This window comes from Lycorma delicatula, chromosome 2, assembly GCF_047948215.1.
Source record: "Lycorma delicatula isolate Av1 chromosome 2, ASM4794821v1, whole genome shotgun sequence".
NCBI lineage: Eukaryota > Metazoa > Arthropoda > Insecta > Hemiptera > Fulgoridae > Lycorma > Lycorma delicatula.
Genome location: NC_134456.1, coordinates 232,203,236 through 232,222,343, shown reverse-complemented (window position 1 = coordinate 232,222,343; position 19,108 = coordinate 232,203,236). Strand labels below are relative to the sequence as shown.

The following is a 19,108-nucleotide window of genomic DNA, read 5'->3' as shown; positions in this document are numbered from 1 at the left end:
CATTATTTCTTACCAAAGCTAAAGCATAAAAACTTGTTTACTTAAAAATCATTCTCGATGCAAGTAAAAAAAAAAATTAACCGAAAAATATTGAGTAATAATATCTGTTCTCTAACTCCAAAACAAGGTTTCCTACCAATTGCAGAATTTAAAATCTGCATGCAGAGGAAAGTAGATTTTAACGTCCAGCAGCGTGTGTGGTGTGCGTGTGTGTCTGTGTGTGCATACACACACGCAAATATATATATATAATGTGAAGGAGAGGAGGAATAACTTTTTTTTTATAGTTAATTGTATGAATTATTTATTTATACAGTATATTTATGTATCTGTGGCGAAATGACCTAGATAATTTAACTTTCTACGTAGCGTAATGCATTATATCATTACCATAATCATTTATCACTTTTAATATATTAAAATAAATCTTTGTTAATAAAATGCTTTGCAATTTATAAACTTTTTAATCGTCCTTGTAGCCCCTATCGGATAATGCGGCCTTCAAGGCCGAAATACATTAATGTTGTTTCTATTGCGGTTAACTTAAAAGTTATTAATTACATTTATTATAAAAGTGGCAACGGTGGCTGTTCCGCCTCTGCTCGCGGATAAATTGCTGAAGGACGGCCGCATCCGCATCGGTGGGTGTCTTGCCGGGTTTCAAGGAGGTTAGCTGAGGTGCTTTGCTGTAGATGTCGGGGGGATCGGGTCCTGCGGCGGTCCGGATAGGCGAGGAAATTGTTTCGACTGTGGGATGGCGGGGGATCTACGTAAGGATTCCCCGACGGAGACCAAATGTACTTTCTGTAATTATCGGGGGCATTCTCTCGGGTAACGCGGCTGCAGGACCAAGACCAAATAACGAGCTGCTTTTCCTGTGTTTTGGGGAACACCTGGGTCGGGACAGCCCTGTCCAGGAAGGGTGGACCGCTTAGTTGCCCCGCTGCCGGTGATTGGACAGGGCCTCCCTTAGCGTGTTCTGATCGGACTTCGAAGAAGGGGCAAAGTAAGACCGTTGTCCCGGTGGGGGGGATCTGTTTGAAGTCCTCTCATTAGATCCATGGCGACTAATTAAAGACCGAGTCCCTGCTCTCTGGGGGGGGGGGGGACGTTAGTTCTCGACTAGGCAGTTTGAGGCGATGGCACCCATGGAACTGTGCTCATGCTTGGTTTCGGGTCTGGCTCAAGGAGGGGGAACTGATGAGCTAAAAAAAAATTACATTTATTCACCGTTTGCATATTTATGAAATTTTCATTAATCGTTTTGGATAGAATAAATTGTATTATAATAATAATAATAATAATAATAATAATAATATAAACAGTCCTGTTTTCCACCGATATTTGTTTGATTGTATTTAAAGACTTTGTAAAATCATTCTCTAATGATGTACTTAATGTAGCTTGTAAAACAACTGCTAATCTAAATGTTTTTGATGCGTTTTGCTGTAATATTTAGTTTAGTTTGGTTCTGGTTAACCTCTTTGATCTTTTACGGAAAGATTGAACTCTGTCAGTTACGACGATGAAACATTGTGCTTGTTAGATTTATTATTTTTATACAAAAGAATCTGTTAAACTGACTTTTGTATAAAACTACATATAAAATTATAAAAATAAATAGAAGCAGATGAAATAAAACGTTTTATTTTGTTTTCCTTTATTTATTTATTGTTACTAGCAGGTACACCCGACTTTGTTCGGGTACTGGAATGTATTACTGCCATCGCGTACTTGAAGAACCGATAAATCTTATTAAGCGTGCAAAGAAAAATTGTTATAAGAACAGACACAAGTACAATATGTGTTTAACGTTAACTTGGTCAAACGGAGTTCATTTGGCCAGAATTTAATATAAAGAATTATTTCTACAATAATTGTTTCGTTTTCATGTGCACGATTTAGATCATCGATTCTCAAATATTTTCGCCCGCTGCCCACGTTGAGAATCAAAAATTTTGTAGCGCCCCCAAAATTTTTAAACCTACCATCTATTAAAAATAATAATTGCAACCGCTGCTTTTAAGATTGCTGTAATGATAAATTGTGAGATTTTTAATGTAGCTTTGCGGTTTTTTGATTTTGTTCATTTTTCCCGAGATTAAAATCTTTAATGATCGAGACTGTAACGTGATCTCTTGGGTTAAGCTGAGAACGGTTGATATGTTGCAGACCCAATCTTTAAACGTTTCAATACCTCGGCGCAACATGAACAAATGCCAAAAACTGCAAATCTACGTTAAAGACCTCGCAATTTGTGTCATTACAGCTTGATCAAAACCCTTTAATTTCGATATTGATTTGTATCAATACGTCGCTTAGATCTGGAGATATGCAGCATTAAAGACAAAAGTGGGATATTTCGGTTCAGAAAAATCGTAGAGACGTACAGAAAAAGAAATTAAAGCTAAGTTTTAAGCTTTTAAACGATTTTAATGCGGTTTACTGAAAAAGTTTCGTTTCCCATGATGCGTTCAATCAAACACGAAGAAAAATTTTAAAAATTTTTCTCACGGTTTTTTTTTTAATTTGATAATTTTTGAAATCTGAAGTATACCGTCAAAAGAATTCGAGCATTAATATTTTTCGTCTCTGTAAGACTCTTGGTTGCAAAATTAATGTAGTTTGAATACAATAATTTTTTTTCATAAAATATTTGTCCCTTTAATTTTTTGTACTAGTGTAAGTAGGTATTTAATTTTAGTTTGAAATGTCAGGAAGACTAATTTTTGCCTTTTTTTTTTAATCGGCTATCGCCATACTAGACCGCCTGAACGCCCCCAATCTTCTGTGGCCTTCTACCGCTCACCTGAAGGTTTCCAGCGCTCACAAGGGGGCGTTATCGCCAACTTTAGAAAAAAGAACAAACAACATTAACACTGCAATATTTACATTGTCTTAATAACTAAAAGGGTAGCGGAATTGAAACTCTTTAGTTTTCCATTTGTCTCCGAAAATAGTCAGTTTTTGTTAGTTTCCGGTGGGAAGTGTAGGTACAAGCAGCCGCGAACTCCGTTAATCATATTTATTTCATATTAAGGTCTTCGGAAATAGAACGCTTAAAAAATAAAACTGTATGAATATTTAAATAGCTGTATCGAAAATCGTATTAATCGGATAGGCATGAGAGTGAATTCAGGGGCCTAAATCTCTTTGACGCCTGTCGAAGAAAGAAGAACGATATACGTTACAATATCAGTTTTTCGTAAGTTAAAGATAATCAGTCACGTGGTATACTACCGTCGGGGTGAAAGGAGGATTTAACTTTACTGCATTTACCCTTTGAAACAATTCGGTTTTTGACAATTACGGTCTAGACATCGGAATATTTATTGATCGAAGGATTTTTTTTATTATAAATGGTGAATGGCTTGCAAATCAAGAGATTCGGAATTTTTTACTTATAAAAATTAAGTTTTTAGAAATTTTATATTTTACTTGTTCCTGAAGGTTTTTTTTTTTTTTTTGTCTTCAGTCATTTGACTGGTTTGATGCAGCTCTCCAAGATTCCCTATCTAGTGCTAGTCGTTTCATTTCAGTATACCCCTTACATCCTACATCCCCAACAATTTGTTTTACATACTCCAAACGTGGCCTGCCTACACAATTTTTCCCTTCTACCTGTCCTTCCAATATTAAAGCGACTATTCCAGGATGCCTTAGTATGTGGCCTATAAGTCTGTCTCTTCTTTTAACTATATTCTTCCAAATGCTTCTTTCTTCATCTATTTGCCGCAATACCTCTTCATTTGTCACTTTATCCACCCATCTGATTTTTAACATTCTCCTATAGCACCGCATTTCAAAAGCTTCTAATCTTTTCTTCTCAGATACTCCGATTGTCCAAGTTTCACTTCCATATAAAGCGACACTCCAAACATACACTTTCAAAAATCTTTTCCTGACATTTAAAGTCATTTTTGATGTAAACAAATTATATTTCTTACTGAAGGCTCGTTTAGCTTGTGCTATTCGGCATTTTATATCGCTCCTGCTTCGTCCATCTTTAGTAATTCTACTTCCCAAATAACAAAATTCTTCTACCTCCATAATCTTTTCTCCTCCTATTTTCACATTCATTGGTCCATCTTTGTTATTTCTACTACATTTCATTACTTTTGTTTTGTTCTTGTTTATTTTCATGCGATAGTTCTTGCGTAGGACTTCATCTATGCCGTTCATTGTTTCTTCTAAATCCTTTTTACTCTCGGCTAGAATTACTATATCATCAGCAAATCGTAGCATCTTTATCTTTTCACCTTGTACTGTTACTCCGAATCTAAATTGTTCTTTAACATCATTAACTGCTAGTTCCATGTAAAGATTAAAAAGTAACGGAGATAGGGAACATCCTTGTCGGACTCCCTTTCTTATTAGGGCTTCTTTCTTATGTTCTTCAATTGTTATTGTTGCTGTTTGGTTCCTGTACGTGTTAGCAATTGTTCTTCTATCTCTGTATTTGAACCCTAATTTTTTTAAAATGCTGAACATTTTATTCCAATCTACGTTATCGAAAGCCTTTTCTAGGTCTATAAACGCCAAGTATGTTGGTTTGTTTTTCTTTAATCTTCCTTCTACTATTAATCTGAGGCCTAAAATTGCTTCCCTTGTCCCTATACTTTTCCTGAAACCAAATTGGTCTTCTCCTAACACTTCTTCCACTCTCCTCTCAATTCTTCTGTATAAAATTCTAGTTAAGATTTTTGATGCATGACTAGTTAAACTAATTGTTCTGTATTCTTCACATTATTCATCCTGTACCTTTCATCCTGAAGGTACAACACGTTATGAAAAAGAACTGTTCAAACGTCTTAACGCTTCACATTTTTTGCCGTGTTAATACGTAGGGAAGGTTTACGGGAGTAGGTTAGACTTTCATTAAGCCCGGTGATGATCCCACCTAGATCCAAATAAAAGACTCTAGGATTTACTTCACCTGGGATTACTTACTTCTCAGTGAAATATAACTTGTATATCGTAATATTTTTAACTATCACGAAGATATAACAAAGGTAATAAGATTAGAACTGGTAGATGTAGTGTTGTAGTTCTTAAACAGCGTGTCAGGAAGAAGTAAAAGATCGTAGTTTTTTTTTTGCAGTAATGTACGTTTGTTTTATTTTTTATAAACAACACTGTCAGTTTCTCTCTTATTTTTTACATAAATATTATTACGATGGACACGTACGTTCGGATCGATGTTAGTTGAAAAAATGTATTCAAGATATTACTAATGTAGTACGGAATTTTATACGCCATATAGACGATTAACTGAAAAGTTTCGCTGCATATTTTCTGGGGTTTTTCGTAATTGCAATTTTTTTGTAGGCAATTTGAATCGTATCTAATATATATCTTTCGCTCGGTATCTAATTTGAGAATATTATATATAATACGATCGTTCTCGCAGGAAGGGAAAAATGAGAATTCCCGACAATGAGAATCCAAAATATTTAAGAATAGTTTTGGACCGGGCTCTGTTTCAAAAAACATTGAAAATATTTCCGGCAAGGTGTCGGCACGGAAAAAATCTTCAGGATTTTGCCGGATGCGTGTGGGAAATAGAATCCGATGCGCTTCGAATCTCGGCTTCGGTTTTAAGGTTTACAGTAGGAAATCTCCGACCGCAGTTAACGGAATGCTTCACACGGTAAGAAGGTCGATGCGGCTTTGAACCGCACCTTGCAAATCGTGACCTAGTGTTTGAAATCGGCTTTTGTGTACCTCACCCCACATATGTTCAAAGAAGAAGTAACTAAAGACTGGGGAAAACTTTGACGAAAAACCGCGCCACTCTTTATACGGATGGATTTTATTGTTTCGTCTTCGATGGAAAAACAATAAAATAACGATGAAAAATGGTGAATGCTAAAATTAAATTTCAAAAGAATCGCAGCATAGATGTGAGATTTGACTTCTGAAAACTCTTCTGCTGTGGGTTTATTTGAAGCAAATAGCAATACTTTAGAAGCCTCAAGACATAGATAAAGTATATAAATATATGTTTTGCTTTTAGAACGCAATAATAATTGTAAGTAGAAAACATTTCTTCGAATAATATCGCGTTATAAGCCACGATCATGAAACGGACCTCTGTAAAAAATGCGGATCGATACTGAGAATCGAAGACACTATATTTGACTTTTTTTCACCCTTTTTAAACTTTTATAAATTTTTTTTTTTTTTTTTTTTTTTTTTGCCTTGTAAAACAAAGCAAAGCACAGCTCAGGGGATTGTTCGCTCAAACGGTCCTCCCCGTCCACCGGCCATAAGTCTAGTCCGACAGGTCAGTCCGCCGGTTAGATCTTTTCATTGCCTGCCTGTAACCTCTAGGGCGGGATGTCTAAGCCCGACTATGTCATTCCTGGACACCACCCCAGAAGCCGAGACGCGGTCTTGGCACGATATTTGACTTAGCAATCGGTGTCAATCGGTATTCATCGAGCCCGACGGTTGATTCTTTAACATATAAGTTAAAAATAAGGTGTTTGCTATGTTTCTGTGTTTAACGCGTTGACGTGTAATTCTTATTCTTACCGTTAAAGAAATGTATGTATATCGTAATAAATAAATTTAGTCTTGTGAATGTAGTCCGCCGATTTTTTAGAATTCATGTTTAGAAATATGGACGGTAGCGGTGCGTACATTTTTATACCGCCTTATTCAATTTAAAAAGTTATAAATTAATAATGTATCGCTTCCATAGCGCGTAGTTTATCGATTCGAAATTACATATACCTTAACAGCGTAAAAAGAATTAAGTGCTTCGTTGTAGATAGATCGTAATACCTGTAGAATACGAATGCGATGACTCATAACTTGAAATGTAACGCAGGAGATAGAATAAAAACTAATAAATAAACATATGAATTAATAACGCTCGTAGTTTACGGTTTATAGCGTGTCTGAATAGGAGTGGCACGGGTAGGTTAGACTTCGCTAAGTCCGAATTAGGTGAACGTTTGCTCCTACTGAACTGCTTTTTTTTATTTTTTTAAATATATTTTAGACTCGCAGAAAGTTAAGTTGCGATTACATTTGGTAGTTGGCGTGTCGCCGAGTATCTTTTATTTTATTTATATATAATTTAATAAAAATTACAATGAAATTGTAAACCGTACGGTAAGAGAGTCTCGTAGATATTTCTTTCTCTCAAAATAAAAATTCTGTAATGTAAATAAAACTGATTTTAACAAAATGATACTGATGTCAAAACAGGTAAGATACTACATACTATATTTCTATTATGAAAATCTGTTATTAATTTTGAAGTTTATTTTCTTTTTTTTTAAAAATACGTGTTAAATATATTTAATAGACTATATATATATATATATATATATATATATATATATATATATATATATATATATACACACACACAATAATAGATAATAAACAATGTTTAAGAGTTCCATGTGATAAGCAAAAAAAAAAAAAAATTTGTTACAAAACTCTTACCGTTTCATTTATTGAACAACGAATAATCATAAGAATTATATTATTTCTGTAAATGTGATGAATATAAATAAAATCGGCCTGATAAGAGTTTTGTAACAAAATTTTCAATTTTTTTCTTATTATATGGAACGATTATACATTGTTGTATATCTATTGCCTATTACATATATTTACATGTATTTTTTTTTTCTAAAACAAAATTCTAAATTAATAACAGAAGATTTTGATAATATAAACCTTTTTTTTTACCTTTTTTGATATAAGTATCATTTTGTTAAAAACAGTTTTATTTACGAGTATATTACTGAAACTTTTGTTTTTTGAGCGGAAGAAATGATATCTGCGAAACTCTTACCCTACGGTTTACAATTTCATAGTAATTTTTTTTTATATCACTGCGTTTTGATAGATATTTTTTATGGATTACTGATTGTTATCTTACGGATTTATTATTAAAATTTATTGCCTTTCTAGAGCAAACAATATACTTTTTTTTTTTAATTTCTCGACCAATTTTTTTTGTTTCATTCACTTCATACCATATTTTTGCTTTTTTAATAAAACTAGTATACCTTGACGAATCGAAGATCTGTGATGTAATATTGCAGTTATTAATTTGTAAGTGTAACCCTCGATTTTTATCGTATCCGTGGACATAATTTTTATATTATTATTATTCCATGAAGTTTTTTCTTCATCAAATAGTTCTAATTCTAGAATAAAAATTTTACCGATCGAATTTATTTCTGTTTTAAGTAACAAATCTTTGTTGCCACATTTGCAACACTTTCCTACTGTTCGTGTTTTTTTTTTTGTGTGTTTTATTAGCAGCTATATTCTCTTCTGTCTTTTTTTTTTTAATGACGTTATGTGAATTAAAAAAAAGTACTTTCATTTACATAAGAGCATTTACTATTAAAACAAGCTGTAGTGTATTTGCTTTTAAATTTTAATATTTCAAGTACATTATCGGGTTTTTTTACGTTACCTAGTATGTTAAGTACTGCAACCTAGCGGCGCGATTCAAAAACCCACCTTTTTGAAGAAAAGTGACATATTCTAGTCCCTCGGTTCATCAAATGGAAGAAAAAAGCGTTGTCTAACAAAATTCGAGGTATTTTTGTTTTTTAAGGAAAGTATTCCTTATTACAAATCTAACTGAACTGAAATATAATAATGTGTTCGTGCTTATTTAAAAATTTTTTTCCCTCATTTTCATTTCCCTTTTGGTTACGTCATGTTTAGAACTGTAAACCGTGCCGTCCAGTTCTGTGAACTCTTACCGGCGAAGTTCTGACGAACTTCTTGATCTATCTGTTAAGAACAAAATATCGTAATCGACTATAGAGTAGTACTTATTCCATCGAGGAAGAGAATCAGGAGTAAGACGGTTACAAATTTATACGTGCGTTATGCTGTTATCAGGCCGTGTGACAATTATTACCTAGTCTAATAGCGTTCGTTATCAGTACTTTTTTTTCTAAGCCTAAACAACAAATCGACTTAATAATACGACTACCGGTCCGTATTTCCTGGTCGATAATTATTTTTGGGCTGTTATCTATAAAAAACCATTTACGTGAATAAAATCTGTTTGCTTTTAATTCATAGGTAAGGAACTTTTTATACAGCTGTTTAATCGTTTTTACTTTTCCGTCTAGATATCGCTACAGCTCTAGAAGGGAAAGTTCTGTAGTCGGTCCAATTTGTACATATGCGGTTTTCACCGGAGGTTTTGACACCTAAGGAACCCCAAAAACCGGACGGAAATTTTCCGGTTGTTGATGTTCGTATCTACGTGTGTATGTTCGGTGTTCGCTTCTAAATCATCTTATATCTCCAGAACTACTGGACCGATTTTGACCAAACTTGATCAGATTACTTCTATATGTGGGGCATTGATGCCATTAAATTTTAAACTTAAAATGTCAAGCGGATGAGGCTGTACCGGAAGGTCACTCTCGCTCAGTATTTCGAGTTTTCGGCTAATTAAGGTCACATTTTTCTTAGGCGCATTTGTTAAAAAATAGCAGCTTTTTTTTTGCAAAATTTTACCCCCATTCCAAAAATGCTCTAAAATACTGCTATGTTGTGACGTCGCAGGTGAGCGGTAGAATTAAATAAATTAATAATATTTAAAGTGTAAAAAGGTATTTGGTCTGTCTGGGTCTCGAACTCGATCGCCCGGTTGCCTCGGTACTTGGTGCGTTAAGCCTCGCGGCTACACCAATCGTACAGCGAAATTATTTGTACGCAAATCGTGAAATTACGTTAATTTAGTTGGTGGCGATGTCGCCGCTAGTACCGTCACACCCGCGTAAACTAAATAACGCGCGTGTGCTTTAGTTAATTAGAATCATTGAATTAAATAAACGAAGAAATATATTTAGATAAAATAATAAATATTTTTAATTAAGTTATGTGTGTAAGCCGTACATCAAGAACAACCCACAGTTGTAAGATTTTCCCCTGTTTTCATTTTTTTTTTATAAAGAGAATAAAGCAAAAATACCAATTTTCTCATTTTTTAATATTAATAAATGAAATAGAAACAACGCTTTGTACCTTGATTTTTTTTTTTTTTTTTTTTTTTTTTTTTTTTTTTTTTTTTTTTTGAAGAAATTATGAAGTCCCCATACAATTGAGTCCAGTTGAAGCAGTTGTTTTCGGACACTCGATTAACATTTTATTTTGTTTTCCGGTAACATAAAATTTTATTTAAAACTTGAATCTCTTCCGTTTATACTGATGTTTTTATTACGAAGTTAGTCGCGTATATCTTTGCCGATGAGTTAAACGCTTGAAAACTCGCTTCATAATAATTGTAAAAAAAATTTCAACGGTGGTGGCATTCTCTTCCTCAAGTTATGAGAACACATCAAGGTACACGAACCCGTTTATGTAAGTTCGTTTTCGTACAAGTTGAATTACTGCAAAAAAAAAGTATCTTTTGTGACTGCTTTGCAAACTTATTCGATTTAGGTACATTTGTAACGCGAAAAAATATACACACCATAAGTAATCTGCCTGATAAGTAATCTTTTCTTATCGTCCCGCTCGGTTTAGACGTATGATGATCAAGTTATCGGGCTCTTTTCAAGTAATAGCTACATAATGCAAGAATATTTTTTATTATTTTTTTTTTTTTTTACAAAAACCGGTATCTTCGTTTTTATATGCTTATTGTAAAAACGTGTATGATAATGAAAACAACTTTTACTATGTCGTGAATTAATTTCGTCAGTAGCAAATAAAAAATGCGCTAAATGTTTCGCTCCAGGATATACAATGTGGTGACACAATAAAAGCATTAGTTTAAGTGTATGATCTTACGTACTGCTGTCTTCAGCGTTAGTTACATACACGTAACACCTTTTAATTAGATATCGCGTAGTTTATGTTATTATTACGTGTTCATTAACGAAGTTTTTCTTGTTTGCAGAACTTATTATTGCAGTTGTTTTAAAATATTTATCTTTATTTTTTTGTTCTAATAACATCTCATCCTTGTTGTAAGAATGTTTCAATTGCTGTACGTATTTTCTTATTTAGATTGTCAAAACTAATTTACTGCACTTTTTGATTTTAAAAACCAATCGGATATACTTGAAAAGTGGCCAAATTGGATTATGACAGTGAGGAAAGGTTAATTATTTGACGTTTAATAGAAATATTTCTAAAATGTTTTGGCGTTTCATACGAGCTTAAATTCGAGTTAAATTAGTCTTTAATAAAGAAATAATTTTATTTGTTTTTAAAGCTTTAAAAAAAAAAAAATTTATAAACGAAATTGCATAAGTTAACAGAAAAATTACTGGAAATTAAAATATGACCATCCTCTATTTTTTAAGTTATTATAAAGCGAACCATTAACCTTCAAACTCGTCGGTTAACATAAAGAGACTAGTATTTTCTACATAGTATTTTTCCCCTCTTTTTTGTATTGAATACTACTCTATAAATTCTTTGTATATGTATATTTGACGTTTATTTACGATCCTGACTCCTAATAATGATCTATCAAACGTATTTTGTCGTCTAGTTTGCGAAAAACGTTGGATACAATAGCTTTAATTTTCTTAGGTACGAGTAATCGATAGTATGTTACACCTAAATTTACAGAACCTAAATTTATAAAAGTTAGAATTTATTACAACTTATTGAAAAAATGTTGATTTTAAGATGACCTACTCGTATTAACGGTAATGATTATACCGGTGATTCAAAAAGGACTTCCCAATTTTAAAGCCGTATAAAAAACTATTAGGTAACTTACAGATTCGGTTGAGGTTTCATTTCATAGCAAAATACATCAAGTTTTGACTCGCGTAGCTCATTAGTACCGAATTCGGCCACCAGGGCTGTCACCAGTGTTGTTAAAAGTGGATACATTTACCGGAGCGGAACGGGCTAGCTGTACGTTTTGGTTTCACGATTTGCAGTCGGCAACTGCATTTCAACGTAATTTTCGTAGTGAGTGCGTTAGGGAGTCTCCTAGTAAGCGTACGATTTACTCTCGGCACCAAATCTTCGTAGAGACAGGTTGTTCTGTTAAACATTCAGTATCACCAGGATGCCCACCCGTCCTTGAAACTGCTGTGGAACAACTCTTGAGAAAGCTTGGCGCGTAGTCCGAATAAACCGAAACGACGTGCGTTTCGTGAGACTGACATTCCATAAACGACAGTTTAGCGCGTAAACGATTGCACTTGGAGCCGTACAAACTATTCGTGGTTCAACGCGTTACAGATGACAACAAAATAGCTCGGCTGCAGTTTTGCGTGGAAATAATGGCGATTAATAAACGACGATACATTTTTAGACGAACTAATTTTTAGCGATGTCAACATTTCACATCAGCGGCAAGGTGAACACCCATAACTGCTGAATACGGGGTAGCGAAAACCTTCATGAAACTTTGCGGCATATTCGTGATACTCCTAACGTCAATGTTTTTTGTGCCTTTAGCATTCAAAGACTGTACGGTCCGTTCTTCCAGAGGAATCGTAAATTATATCGTTTTTTTATACGTGCTTAAAAATTTTCTAATTCCTCAGTTAGACGATGAACAAGATGTACGCCATTACTATTAACAAGACGGGGCACTACCGGCCTAGATGTCCGATATTTTCTTGATACTCGATTCCCAGATCGGTGGATGGGTCGTGTAGGTTCAATAGTACGGCCACCTCGCTACCCAGATTTGATCCCGCTAGATTTTTTCTTGTGGGGTTTCATTAGAGATCGGGTTTATATGCTACCTCTCTTGTTGAGCTAAGACTTCGAATTAACGCCGTAGCTGTAGAGGTAATTCCCGACTTGCTGGCTACAGTTTGGAATGAAATCGACTTTAGGAATGTATGTCGCATTACAAACGGAAGCCGTATCGAACCAAAGTGAATGTCGAGTGACAAACTTTATTTATTTTGCTACGAAACGAGACCTCAACCGAATCTGTAAGTTATCTCAATAAATTCGTATACGCTTTTAAAGTTACGAAGTCCTTTTTGAATCACCCGTTACATTTACTATTAAATTTAATGATATATTATTCATACGCGGTCGTAAGTGTTGTCAAAACCTTTTATGATATTTTCTGCCTACGTTTTTAATGTATACTAAAAAATGAATGGTGTTTTGACCTTCGTTATCGTTTCGGGAGTTTCTTTTTTTTTTTTTTTTTATTTAGGGTTGTTACAATTGTGGGTGGCTGGGTGGGATCCTGGTGGGAGTTTTCTTATGGACAAGAAGTGCTGTAGGTGGGGGAGGTCAGTGTACTGTATTGCACGTGCCAAATAGGTACCTTACCCGTTTATACTGCTCTCAGCTCCGCTCCGCTTGCCGTAACAATAAAACTTGTTTATGGCGCTTGTTATTTATTTGTATTGTGAAGTTAGTTTTACATTACTCTGTTGGCTGCACTTATACGGAATTTCTGATCAAATTTATTTTGCAGTTTGCTATTTTCATTACTGCATCGTGTTCGTAAATCGTTCACGATCAAAAATGGCATCGCACAGAGTGCATTTTTAGGTTAAGAACGTTAAGTCATTGTATTTATACCGTATGTTTGTTGATAATAACATTCGTACATTATTTTACGTTATTAAAATAACCGTTTCTGTTACAGTATCGACTTGCTTGATAAGGTATATAAATCTTTTTTATTTATTAATCATAAACTTTAACGACGACTTGTTTCGTAGAAAATAAGTAAAACTTATATATAGAATTCTCGAATGAATTCTGTTAATTTATATCTTATTAAAAAGTTTCTTTAATTTTGGCCGGTTGTTTGTACGTATGTTTTAGCGATTTATCTCAGGAACGGTTCGAAATGTCGAGCTGAAATTTTAAGTGTTTGTATCTATTAATCGGATTTTAAATAGCTAGGTCTATACCAGATTCAGTTAGCTTTACACAGAGTTGAAGTAAACAAACTGCGCGTACGAGTGTTCAGACGGCCGATTCACAAGCATCTCCTGTAAATCGTGATGAATGTAAAAGAAACTACGCGACGTTAATATTAATTCAGTAACCTCGCGCTGTTATATTTTACAAAAGTTATACGAGTACATATAATTTAAATTCAAATAAATGAATTAGACTGTGACTAATATAAGTAATGATTATTGTTTTATATATAGATGCGGCCGCGTTGTGAATCGACACCGATACAAGAAGGACGTGACCCAGCAGAAACATGACGAAATCACAAACGCAACGTTTGTTTGTTTATTCTTCAATCTTACAAGCTAACTGAATATACAGTATAGGTCACAATTAAATGTTTAGGTTTAGGCGTGTACCTTGTGATATTTTAGTAATGGCTCGTCCGTATGGACTGGAATTCTAACTGTACCTTTTTCATTGAAAATATTAAATTTTATTTTTATTTTATTTTATTTTTAAATGTATTTAAACAGCAAAAAAATTACTCGATAACAGTTTTCTTCCGATCTAAAAAATATAAAAGTAAATACTACTAACCCTAGCGAAATTTTAAAAAAACATTTAGAATCTAATAAGAACACATTTCTGTTAGATTATCAAAATTTTTCAATTTCTTTACACATCTTCTACTTATTCATTTACCTTTTGAGTATCGGTATACATGCGAAATATTCATCAATCTCCCAATCCTTCGTGTTTCAGCATCGCTAGAGACGTAGGAATTTTAATTTTCATATTTTTTTATCGGAAGAAAATTCTTTTTAAGCGATGTTTTGCTCTTTATTGTTTTATTTTGAGAACTACAAAACTAAATTTCATTCCTAGTACTCATTTTTTAAGACGGTTTTAACCAAAATGTGTTAATTTTTTTGTGCAATGTAAGTAATTTAATTCCCGCCGGCCTCCGTGGCGCGAGTGGTAACGTCTCGGCCTTTCATCCGGAGGTACCGGGTTCGAATCCCGGTCAGGCATGGCATTTTCACACACGCTACAAATCATTCATCTCATCCTCTGAAGCAATTCTTAACGGTGATCCCGGAGGTTAAAAAAAAAATTATGTAATTTAATTCCCACGGTGCTGTGACGTTATATGCATTTCGTAATTTTCTAATCTAATGCTTGTACTCTCTGTATTTTATTTATATCTTTTTTGTTGCTGTTCCAGGCTAGCCAGAATTTATGTATGTAAATGATTTACATCTATATCTTTTCAGTTTAAAAACATACTAGTTAAAAATATTACGTGATAATAAATATATTGTAATTTTAATTTTTTTATTTGGCTACTGTTATGAATAGTATATGTTAAATTTTCTTTATTTTGGGTAACTATTTTTTGTAATTTAATTGTTTTTTAATGGAATTAACTGGAATGCTAGTTATACAATCTAAACATTTAAAATAATTTCCCTGTTGATTTCATAAGATTACATACCACGTAATTTAACAACTTCATGGTACACCGACCAGAATAATTTCAGTTAGTTATGTAGAGTTAATTAAACGTGTGGTTAATTACGCATTAATAGATTAGATGTTGGACAATTAATCTATGTTTGGTTTTCAACTGATCAATCAGAACCTTTTTTTAGTTGACTAACGTCTTTTTTTATCGGTAGACGTGACTTTCGTATGTAGTGACGTTGCGTTCATTATAAATAATTTTGTTTACAATAACATTTCAATTTGCATTTATAATTTATTTCGTAATCTCGTTTTAGTTCTTGAACGGAACAGCGGTAAACTGGAGATCTGCCGTTAAATTAATAATTCAGGTAAAATTAAGGTTCATTGTTTAATTTCAAGTATTGTTTTTAAAACATCCGACCATCTCTTAAATGGTTTTAAAAATTCAAAACTGTAGAAAGAGGTAGTTGTAGTGATAAACGGAATATATCTATATAAACCTACCTTATATAAACAGCGAGACGCGTAATCCTAAATCGCTTATATAGCCTGAAATTGTGATAGCTTTTTAAAAATATTAACTTTATTCTTTTCACTTAAATATTGATTTTCAAGCCGTCGTAACGAAATCCCCGTTGTAACTCTGATCTTAATTATTAAATCGGATGGGAATCCTTTGTTAAACTACAACAAAATATATTTCTTACGAAAATTATTTTAATTTTGTTTTGGGTGCATTTGATTTCTTTTCATAAAATTCAACCACGGCCTGTAAATAAAAAAAAAACTGATCCCCACCCCCTTCCACAAGATGGAGGGATGAAAAAAGGTTTATGTGAAATTATTATATAATTTCATTTGCGTTGCTTTTTTCTCTAAAAAAAGCAACAGGATTTTAGTTAAAATAATTCTTACCGAAAACAGAACGAGCGTAATATTTTTTTACTGTTTGTTGTACATTTCAGTCTGAGCAAATAAGTGCAAAGAGCCTATTTTTCCTAAGATAAGATAGCCCAATAATACGTATTTTAAATAAAGAAATTGCAACAATTGCTAACATTTGAGACCGTACCGGTGATTCAATCACGTCTAGTTATTAATATATTTTTCACGTTTGGTAACAGATGTTTGTTTCTTTCATACTATACCGTAAAATGTAAAATATACGCAAGGACAGCTTGAAATAAAGAAGGCGTAGAAATGAAAATAAAGTAAAAGAGTTTTATACGGAAATAAAAGTGCGTGAGTATTAAACGTGACTTAACCAGTGGGTTAAGGAAGTAATTTTAATTATACTATTTATACAGAATACATCTTTATGAATACTTACATCGGTTATCTATGTACGAAAATCATGGTACAATAATTTTTTTTTTTTTTGTTTGTCTTCAGTCATTTGACTGGTTTGATGCAGCTCTCCAAGATTCCCTATCTAGTGCTAGTCGTTTCATTTCAGTATACCCTCTACATCCTACATCCCTAACAATTTGTTTTACATATTCCAAACGTGGCCTGCCTACACAATTTTTCCCTTCTACCTGTCCTTCCAATATTAAAGCGACTATTCCAGGATGCCTTAGTATGTGGCCTATAAGTCTGTCTCTTCTTTTAACTATATTTTTCCAAATGCTTCTTTCTTCATCTATTTGCCGCAATACCTCCTCATTTGTCACTTTATCCACCCATCTGATTTTTAACATTCTCCTATAGCACCACATTTCAAATAAAATTGTACAATAAAATTGTTCATTAATAAAATCGCTCAAATTGATTTATAATCTATTAATAAATCTTTCATATCACGAGCGATGTTCCATATTATGATGTGTAAAATAATATTGGCCTTTTCATGTAAATTTCGTTTCCGTTTATCACGTAGATTTTTCGGTATTTGTGCATCAACTGGAAAGGGGATATTGCTCTTTCTTAAAAAAAAAGTAATAATACGTGCTCATCATCCTTAAGTCGCCTAAGTAATAAATTGTTTTCTGATATTTACGTAAACGATTGGATTACCGGCGAATAGAAATGTGTAAAAGCGCGGAGTATCTCTACGTAACGGTCCTCCGTGACACGGTGTCTTCATGTATCTGGGTGGTGTTTTTCCGAGCGTTAGCTTAAGCACACAGCCGTCTAGGATCCGGGCTATTTTTAAGTGTTTAGTGTCGATATAATAAGCTGACCGTTAATCTGGATGATCGAATGGATTATCCCTACTGCACGTCTGTTTTTATCAGATCCGTTAATGTACCTAGATATCTTTAAGGAATAATTGACCGCAGGGATTCTTTTGTCTACCGACAAATTTCACAGATTATTTTACGGAAGCAGTAGTCGTCAGCAATGTTTAGTAGAGGACCGTTACTTTAACGACCGGATATTCGGTGTACGGCAGGATGATTGTTGTTTCTGAGGATGACTGTCTTTCAGATCGTTTAATTTACGTCATCTCTTGAAATTATTGTAGTAGCTCGGTCATGTTACTCCCCTTTAGAAATATTAAATTTAAAAACATTAAAATTTGATTAAAAAAAAAACCAAGCGAGACCTTTCTGTTAGTGCATAAATACTACTACATCTTGCTAAAATATTTAAAACGTTCGCCAGCGATTTAAAATATTTCTGAACGAAAATTGACAATAAAAAACACTTTACGTTTTCTTTGTAAGCATTACTGTTTACCCAATAATGGTGTTATTCGGACAAAGTTATGCCTAAAGCTTCCAAAACAATTTTAAAAGAATAATTTTGTGTGTGTGTTATATATATAACACACACAAAATTATTGTGTGTTATATATATAACTAGTATTATATATATATATATACACACGAGTAATTCACAGTTCAATTTACGAGTAAGTGAAATTAATAGCGTGAGAACTGTACTAACTAATATGTCATGTCGATTCTTTTATTACATTACTTTAGATGTTTTTGCTGAATTATTATTTTTTTCTTTTACTATTGTTAAAAATAAAATTGTTTACTTTCCCCCTTGTTTCAGTTTTTCCCTCGCTTTCAATTATCGTTTCTATTTTATTAAGCTCAGTTAATTTAATTAGTTAATCGTCTTCTTTTATATAAATTAGTGATAATTGATTATATGTTACGATTAACTAACAGTAGCTTTTATGAAAATCGGCGAATTTTGCGAATGTGTGTTGTGGTTGCCAGTAATTAATATTATAACATTGTAACCCCCGACCTTTTTAATAATTTAAACGTTATATTGTTTATTCTTATCTTAAAAAATTGTTTGGTGTACGTAAAATTATATAAAAATAATTATTAAATATTTTAAAAATCGATTTATTATTTTGTGTTGTACCAAAATTTCGCAATGTTTGGTTGCAGTTCCTCTGCAGACCAGTTGCAGTCTTCTGGTACTTTGACTCAAGACGTTCGCAAAAGGTACTTCAAATTGATGTTTCTACTGTGATATGTTTTAAACTGTTCTGTCGATGTTGTAGTTGCATTATATAGATTTTAGTTCATTGTTGTGTTAATTTCAGTTTATTAATTTTATCTCCTTTAGCACGACTAATGCTTTTTAAATGCGTTCAGTACACGCCATATCATTTTGCTTTTAAGTTTATATCTTCTTCTCTTTTTTTAATTATTTTTGTTAGTAGTAGAGTTTTACACAGTTAACGTGTTGTGATTGTTCAGGAGATTTACGTTATAAAAATTGCGTTTTTTATAAGACGGAATGAAATTGATTTTTAGATGTTTAATTATTTTTTACTTTAATTATTTTGCATTTTCAGATTATTATGCATGTTCGT

General features: G+C 33.1%; 1 protein-coding gene across 3 annotated transcripts in view; it reads left to right on the top strand.

Annotated features, from left to right (window-relative positions):
* LOC142319739 (uncharacterized) overlaps positions 1-19,108 on the top strand; it is a 267,119-nt gene that overhangs the window by 117,967 nt on the left and 130,044 nt on the right. For 2 of the 3 annotated variants that reach the window (XM_075357356.1, XM_075357359.1), the window contains exon 2: positions 18,678-18,734. The exons of the other annotated variant lie outside the window; for it this stretch is intronic. In XM_075357356.1, the coding sequence (XP_075213471.1) occupies positions 18,678-18,734 (57 nt within the window). The remainder of the gene's footprint in view (positions 1-18,677; positions 18,735-19,108) is intronic. 3 annotated transcript variants of the gene reach the window in all.